The sequence below is a fragment of the Octopus sinensis genome, unplaced genomic scaffold (assembly GCF_006345805.1).
Source record: "Octopus sinensis unplaced genomic scaffold, ASM634580v1 Contig01267, whole genome shotgun sequence".
Taxonomy (NCBI): Eukaryota; Metazoa; Mollusca; class Cephalopoda; order Octopoda; family Octopodidae; genus Octopus; species Octopus sinensis.
The window spans coordinates 18,334-27,500 of NW_021824705.1; the positions used below are offsets into that span (position 1 = coordinate 18,334).

Below are 9,167 nucleotides of genomic sequence, written 5' to 3' on the forward strand. Positions count from 1 at the left end.
TGTGTGTATGTTTGTGTGTATGTATGTGCAGGTATGTGTTTGTGTGTCTGTTTTGAGTGTTATTGTGTGTGTCCGTGGTGGATATATATGTTCGTGTGTCATAGAATGTAATACTGTGTGTCGGGAGACAGACGAACTAAGACAATTGAAATGAGGCGACGTTTTAGTATCTATTGTTAGGCGCCATTGTTTAGTCATGATAATGAATAAAGTGATAACTCAGCAAACATCATCTTTGTCATCATCTTTGTCATCATCGTCATCGTCATTATCAACGTCGTTATCATCATCGTGTCATCATCACCATTTTCACCGTCGTCGTCGTCGTGAACATCATCGTCGTCATCGTCATCGACGTCGTCGTTGTCATCATCATCACCATCATCATCTTCAACATCATCATCATCATCATCATCATCATCATCATCATCATCATCAAATATTTTTTCAATTAATCTAATATCTTCTTGACAGGATTTCGTAACTGTTTATTGATACACCAATATATGTTTTCTCTCTGTTTCTCGCTCATCCTCTCTCTCTCTCTCTCTCTCTCTCTCTCTCTCTCTCTCTCTCTCTCTCTCTCTCTCACACACACACACACACTCTCGCTCCCTCTCTCTCGCTCATCCCACCTCATATTTTTATCATGAGTTTCCGGTTTCGATCCCAGCACGTGACAAACGTGTTTTTTCATTGGCAAACGTGTTTTTTCATCCACATCCTCAGGTTGGTAAAAGTCAATCTCCATTCGATTCGATCTCAGAATATACAGAAATGTAATAATATACTGCAAATAATTTAGCATAGCACACTACCATTTCTTCCCCAAAATACATTGAGAAAGACACACACAAGAAAGGAAAGTATCAATCTATCTTAATTGTTGTAAACCAAATAATGTCACTGCAACATCACCGAAAACTGTTATTTGGTATTATTTTGTGTTTCATAAAATACACTTTTCTACTATAAGCACAAGGGCTAAAATTTCTATAGGGAAGACGGTAAGTCGGTTACATCGACGTCAGTTCTTAGCTATAAGAATGCAGGCAGGATAACAAAAGTTCACTATACAGTTCTATATTTAAGAGGTGAGGAATTATGTACATTATTTACATTATTTACATTATTTACATTTGACGGATATTTGTCCTCATCTTGTTTGTTGTTAACACAACGGGCATATGACGTAGTGGTTAAGAGCGCGGGTTACTAACCCCAAGATTCCGAGTTCGATTCCAGGCAGTGACTTGAATAATAATAATAATAATGATAATAATAATAATAATAATAATAATAATAATAATAATAATAATAATGATATTAATAATAATAATAATATCGAAAAATACCTTAGGAATGAGAAATCAGGTTCGAAATTCACCAAGACACCTGATGAAGGCTGGAGAGTATATCAGCCGAAATGCTGTGTTTACAACAAAGAAGACGAGGACAAATATCCGTCAAATGTAAATAATGTAAATAATGAAAAGTTCACAGTTCATCTTTTTCCAAAGGATATGGAAAAGGACGAATTGTGATAACGTCGCGTGTCCTGGTCTGTTTATTCTGGTTTAGCGGGTTCCCAAGAATAGCTAGGAGTATGGAGGTGCGTGCTGGTGTGGATTTCGATGGGCAGCGGCGGATTTGGGATCCAAGATCATAGGATGGGAAGAGTGCCGATTATATCGACGCTAGCACTTACTTTATTGACCACGAAAGGATAAACGACAAATCGACTTCGGTGGAATTTGAAATCAGAACGTATAGACGGACGAAATACCGTTTAGTATTTTGTCTGGCGTGCAACGATTCTGTTGGCTTGCCACTTCTTGCGTCTAATAAAATGAGTAGCTTTCAGCTTCCGTTAGGACCCTGGTTCTCAAAGTGGGTGGTATTTTCCCCCCTGGGGGCGATGGAAAGTTCCAAGGCGGCGATAATGAGGTAGCGATTCGTGTAAAATTTGTGGCGATAATGGGGTAGCGATTCGTGTAAAAATTGCGGCAATATAAGGTAGCGAGTTATGTAAAAATTGTAGTGATAATGAGGTAGCGATTTATATAAAAATTGTGGCGATAATGAGGTAACGATTCACGTAAAAATTGTGGCGATATAGGGTAGCGATTCATGTAAAAATTGTGGTGATATAGAGTAGCGATTCATATAAAAATTGTGGGGATACAGAGTAGCGATTCATGTAAAAATTGTGGCGATTATAGGGCAGCGATTCTTGTAAAAATTGAAATGATAATGGGTCAGCGATGTTAGTTGGGATGAGGGCGCTAGGAATATGGCGTGGGTGTCAAGAGGTCAGCAGTCCGAAAACGTTTGGGAACCACTGCGTTAGAATATGAAAATGACAATATGAGTGATCATCTCATTGAACATAACAAACCATCTCATAGTTGTATATTTAAGAGATGAGGAATTATGTACTTTATTTTACATTTGACGGAGGGTATATCAGCCGAAACGTTGTGTTAACAACGAGGACTAATATCCGTCAAATGTAAATAATGTAAATAATATCATGAAAACATTCATGAAATATCATATAATAACAAACATACAAACATGTATAATGGTTTCAAATTTTGACACGATTCTAAGAGTAAGCTGATTACAACGACCTCAGTGTCAACTGCTACTTATTTCATCAATCCTGACAGAATCAAAGGAAAAGTTGACCTGGGCAGCATTTGAACTCGGGACATAGAGAAGCGGAAAAATGCCACTAGAGAGGTGGGAAAAAATGACGCTCTGTCCGACATGCTAACGATCTGGCGAAGGCGAACTCACAAACACATAATTCTTTGTACTATAAGGCACAAGGCGTGGAATTTTGGGGGACGTGGATAGTCGAGTAGATCGACTCTAGTATACCACTGGTGCTTATTTTATCGAGCCTGAAGTGATAGAAGGCAAATTTGACTTTGGCGAAATTTGAATACAACATAAAGAAACTGAAGAAACGTCAGGTAGTCTCTTACTTGTGTGATTGCACTTCCATTGCGGACAGCAGACACCGGCAATACTTTCAATTCGTGGATTCGGACAAGTGTCCGTTGGGTATACAATCTTCAGTGGTGGGCAGATATATTTGCACACAACGTCTCCATTTTTACACGTGCACGTCTCACTGCATGATCGATTAAACGTCTCACCCTCGGATAACCATCGAGTGTCCGTGTAGCAACCCAATTCTGGAAAATAAAACTGAACTAAGGAAAGCAAGAACAAAACGACATACAACATTTTTTTTTAATATCTTAACCATGGAAGGATGTGTAGTGCCCTAAGACATTTGAAGCCCTCCAACGCAGATAAGATGGATATATAAAAGGTCCAACATGAATATCTGCAGTTCAACGACTGCAGCGGGAAAATGCGAGCGTGGTAGAAAACGAGAGCAGATTTGAATACTTGCAGTTGAATTAAGGAATTCTATTTAAGATACTAAAAAAACACAAGAATGTGTTGTTCGACCAGGTGATGTTCTATGCTTATTTTTATTTGGGTGTGTCATGCTGGATCACACTCATCTATTTGAATTAGTTATTGGAAATAATTGTTGCCGTTAAATAACATAGGTGGAATTACCGAAGAGAAAAGATACATATAATGAAAAGGGTCAAAGGATGTATAGACCGAAGTATATTGTTGGCATTTCATATATTTTGTTGGGGATTTGACGAATGTCGGCTTCAGAAATACAGAAGAAAGAAAAGAAAACTTAGGATGTGTGGTAGAGTGAGAAGAGAAAAAGAACTTGTATAAATAATTATGAAACAGTGATAAATGTATGTATGTATGTATGTATGTATGTATGTATGTATGTATGTACACCATTAATCAGTTTTATTTCAAGATTTCTTGCCAATAGAGAAAGTACCGGTTTCTAACCTATATCCAAGGCTTCTTCATTAGAATTTCAAAATCAACAACAGGGTATTTTTGTTTGTTTGTATGTATGTATGTATATGTGCAGATTTGTATGCTTTGCTTTATGTATGTATTCTCATGCATATAGTTGCATATCTAAACAAACACGCTCATATATATTTAAATGATAAACGCCTGGAAAGTTTTACAGATTTTTACAGTTCCAGTGATGGATTGGATCTGTAATCTTCTAGTGTATGTATGTACGTATGTATGTATGTATGTATGTATGTATGTATGTATGTTTACACCCCACCACACGCACAATTATCATATGTTGATGTATGGTCTTTTTTTAAGAACTGTTATATGACTGTGCAACATTAAAGAACTTTGGAAGTCCGTTTGTTATCTAAATCTTATTTTTATAGAACAATCCCTGATGTTTCAGGAGTGTAACCTCACCCCCTTAGATGTTTGGAGAACTCAGATGCTTTTTCGGCTGATGGGTACGGGTCACTTATATTTACTGCAATATTTGCAGCCTTAATAAAGCTGGTCTTCGTACGAAACAACTGTACCGAAATATTGATCCATTTTGTTGCTTTTTCTTGTTTATATATATATATATACATAAATAAGCTTGAATTTATATATATGTATGTGTGTGTATATATATGTATATATAATGTATATATATATACGGAAGAAATGCCACAAAGCATTTTGCTCGGCATGCTAACGATTCTGCCAGCTAGATGCCTTAATAATAATAATAATAATAATAATAATAATAATAATAATAATAATAATAATAATAATAATAATAATGATAATAATAAATAATAATAATAATAATAATAATAATAATATAATAATAATAATGATAATAATAAATAATAATAATAATAATACACACATCCTACGCAGAACACTTTCCATACAATAACCATCAGAGCATCACAACAAATCACAGCACATACCCAAGGCACACAGAGCTGCGCTCGGTAGTGAAGTGAAAGCACGCATTAAAAATAAAACTACTGAATAATAATAATAATAATAATATAATATCTATACACACACATATATACGCATATATGCACACACGTGTATATACACATACGTATATATCTGTATGTATGTATGTATGTGTGTGTGTGTGTGTGTGTGTGTGTGTGTGTGTGTTTGAGTGCTTATGTAGTCGAGGTAAATTTAAGACGATAGATGAATAGAGAATTGTTTTTAGAGGAGGTGGTGATTTTGGTGGAGATGTTTGAGTAATCGAAATAGTATTAGCAGCTGAACCGATGATACCTTTCGCAGGAGTACTGACAGAAATAATCTGTGAGAATGGTGTCAGCACCCGCTTCACTTGTTCCTTTTTGTCTGCCGAGATTAATTCTTCAACAGGCATTGCGTTATTGCGTCTGCTATTTATATTTCGGCTTTCAACATTTTCTTCCAAAAATCTATGCCGGTAATTTTGAGTTTTTTCCACGTCAATGCGCACGCGTATGCGGATATAATATTTTGTTCCCGGTTGTAAGTGGTTTACTTGAACGAACACATCTTCTGGTGTGGATATATTTAGCGAAAGCTGTTGCTTTTTCGAGGAGAAATGTTGCCCTAAAACGTCAGTATATTTTATCGTCTGCTTTTCAAAGAGACGGTCAATGGATGATGATATTGCTTGCTGTTTCGTTGAAGACGCATTGAAAAATTCGGTCGACCACTCGATCGTTGCTGTTCCGTTCTGGGTTTGTGTTGCGTGTTGTATTTCATAACCAATGAGCTGTTTACGGAGTTGGCCGGAAAACGGCGGCGTAAAGCTAATGATCAAAGAACGTGGGTTTTTTACATAGGCAACGAGATTTGATACGGCATTCGAATTAGCTGGAAATATAAAGAAAAAAAATCAGTCAATCCACCGTTGCGCACAACCCCCCCACACACACACATCAATAAATTGTAAAATGATTCAAGGGCTAAAATGTGAAGAAGAAGAACAAAAAAAAAAACACTACGAAATCAAACAAAGAAAACAAAGAAATTTATACAAAGTCAAATACACATTAGCGTCTTAGAACGGTGGATGTTTAGTAAGGTTTATTCGCGTTCTGAGTTCAAACCCTGTGGAAGTAGCCCTTGCCTTTCTTTCTAATGAATCTGGTAAAATAGTTAATAGTTAAGTCGATCTCACAACACGTGTCGATTGTTAAAAATGTCTAAGGAAAGTTTTAGGAATCCTTCAAACTAATCTTGCTACCTACCTACCTACCTACCTACCTACCTACCTGTCTATCTATCTATCTATCTATCTATCTATCTATCTATCTATCTATCTATATATATCTTAAAGTATACAGCATTACAAATCCATTACAGCCTATCTTACCAGTCGGTTTTGCATTGGGTGTTAAAACCGGCTGTTAGATAACATAGCTAAGTAATACCAGGCGCTCTTTAGAGATGGCAGGTATGAAAAAAGAAGAGATCATGGTATTAGTTAACCGTGATGTCAGCTAACAAGCAGTTTAAATGTAATGGATCTATACCGTATACTCTGATTAATATGCCCACTCTATTACCAAATATAAGAGTGCATATATTTTATGGTTTATGGATAATCAGATTACACACACACACACACACACACACACACACACACACACCACACACACACACACACACATACACACACGATGTGTACATTTATTTTTCACACGTTCCTGTGCAATAGAATGTGAAATGTGTTACACGCAGTATTTTTCACTATAGATATTTCATGTGTGAAGTCATATCGATTCAAGCTCCAAGTGACACTACCGAACTACCAGATACAGTGTTTCGGCTGGATTCCGCATCATCAATCGTCGATAACATCTTGGCTATTTGGAACTAAACCTGGAACTTCTGCAGATGAATACACACACACACACACACACACACACACACATACACACACACACACACACACACATATATATATATATATATCAAAAGATGTGTTATAATACTATTCCACAGCCATACCAATAATCCAACATACCTCCACCATCAACAGCCCACGGATATCATTATGGTTTCGACACCTGGGCAGTACAATTCAATCCAGCGGTGTCAACAACACTAAAATAAATGCTGTTTGGGAATATATGTATGTATGTATGTATGTATGTATATATATATATCAAGTAGGTACTGTAAATTTAGAGTGACTACTTGATAAATGTAAGCACCTGTATATACCAGATATTGGCAGAGCTGAGAGAGTATATATCAAATATAAATTAAAAACATATCACAAAGGATATCACGGTACACGTGTTTCAAGCTTTAGAAACAATCCGTTATTACATCAGTATATTGTTGATATAAAAGATGGTTTAAAGTTCTCTTCAGCCGCAAACATTGTTGGTCCAAAGATTACATCGCAATATAAAAATATGAATAGTACATGTAGTATTACCCATTATAATAGGTTTATCATATTTCCCTGAAAAAGTGTATTTGTAAAATATCCTAACTGTATAAATGTATAAAGATTCATTGGATTTCGAAAATCTGCCCAAGCTGTATCACCAATCAGCTATGCTAATTGGTGATACAGTATGGTGATACAAATTTCTTGTGTAAAATCACATCAAGTAAAATTCCCAATGATGTATGTATGTATTTATGTGTGTATGTGTATTTGTGTACGTATGCATGTATATGTGTGTGTATGTATATATATGTATGTGTGTATATGTGAAGATGCGGGATTTTGTGGCTGGGGCATTCGGCACGATCGTAAGCTCGTGAGTTCAATTCTTGGTGATGCGTTTTGTCCTTGAGCAAGACACTTTATATCACGTTGCTCCAGTTCACTCAGCTGGCGAAAATGAGTAGTACCTGTATTTTCAAAGGGACCAGCCTTGTCACATTCTGTGTCACGCTGAATCTCCCTGAGGAACTACGTTAAGAGTACACGCGTCTGTGGAATACTCAGTCACTTGCACGTTAATTTCGCGAGCAAACTGTTCCGTTGATCGTATCAACTGGGACCCTCGTCGTCCTAACCGACGGAGTGCTCCTTCATTCCTTCACACAATGTTTGTAAAAAAAAACTCACTCGGGTCCTATATAGGATATTAGGATTCTTATAAGTTTGATGCACCAAAAACTATTTTCCTAAACATGCGCTACTGAAATTGGGGTGCGTTTGTTATCCCTATGCGTCTTTAATTTTATCAAATACAATATATAAAAAGAGAAAAATGGAGAGATGGAGAGAGAAGGCCAATTACTTACTTGATAAAGGATTATGGCAGTAAATTGTCTCACAGCATTTATTTTTCCGTTTTTGAGGGTTGGGACATATCGGAGTTGGTTTCATTCTGATAATTTCAGGTACTGGTGCACACCTCAGTGGATGACATATAATATCATTGTTTTTATCACAGATGCATAGCTGGCAGTCATTACTGACAAATGGCTTCAGTTTGGTGTGAATTTCATCTTTGTAGACACACGTCTCTTCTGATGAAAAAAAATATAAAAAAATAGGCAAAAAATGTATATTATTATTATTTTTATTATTATTATTATTATTATTATTATTATTATTATTATTATTATTATTATTGTTATTGTTATCATTATTATTATTATTATTATTATTATTATATATTATTATTATTATTATTGTTATCATTATTATTATTATTATTAATTATTATTATTATTATTATTATTAATTATTATTATTATTATTATTATTATTATTATTATTAATAATAATAATAATAATTATTATTATTATTGATTATTATTATTATTATTATTATTATTATTATTATTATTATTATTATTATTATCATAATTATTATTATTACTGTTGCTGTTATTGTTGTTGTTATTGTTGCTGCTTCTTGATATACATGTAAAATTTTCACTTTCAAAATGACCACCAAGCACACACAAAATATTGCAACAATTAACGGAGTAAAAGTAAGAGAATAATTTTTGTAGACAAAAATATTCCAAACAATCTAGCCGGTAGCTTTGAAGATAACGATAGTAACAACACTTTAAACTGCTCATATAGCAACTGTGTTAAGCTGATCTTGTCTCAGTTATGCAACAAACCGAATAATCAAACACTAGCCAAATGTGTGTGTGTTTATATGTATATATATATGTATATATATATATGTATATGTATATATATGTGTATATATATATATATAATATATTATATATATATATAATATATATAATATATATATATATATATA

General features: G+C 34.7%; 1 protein-coding gene across 1 annotated transcript in view; it reads right to left on the reverse strand.

Annotated features, from left to right (window-relative positions):
• Nucleotides 1–2,895: 2,895 nt before the first annotated feature.
• LOC118760884 overlaps nucleotides 2,896–9,167 on the reverse strand; it is a 6,664-nt gene continuing 392 nt past the window's right edge. Inside the window, exons 2-4 of the mRNA XM_036498489.1 lie at nucleotides 8,182–8,409; nucleotides 5,203–5,781; nucleotides 2,896–3,206 (exon numbers count right to left, since the gene is read on the reverse strand). Of these exons, the coding sequence (XP_036354382.1) occupies nucleotides 2,896–3,206; nucleotides 5,203–5,781; nucleotides 8,182–8,409 (1,118 nt within the window). The remainder of the gene's footprint in view (nucleotides 3,207–5,202; nucleotides 5,782–8,181; nucleotides 8,410–9,167) is intronic.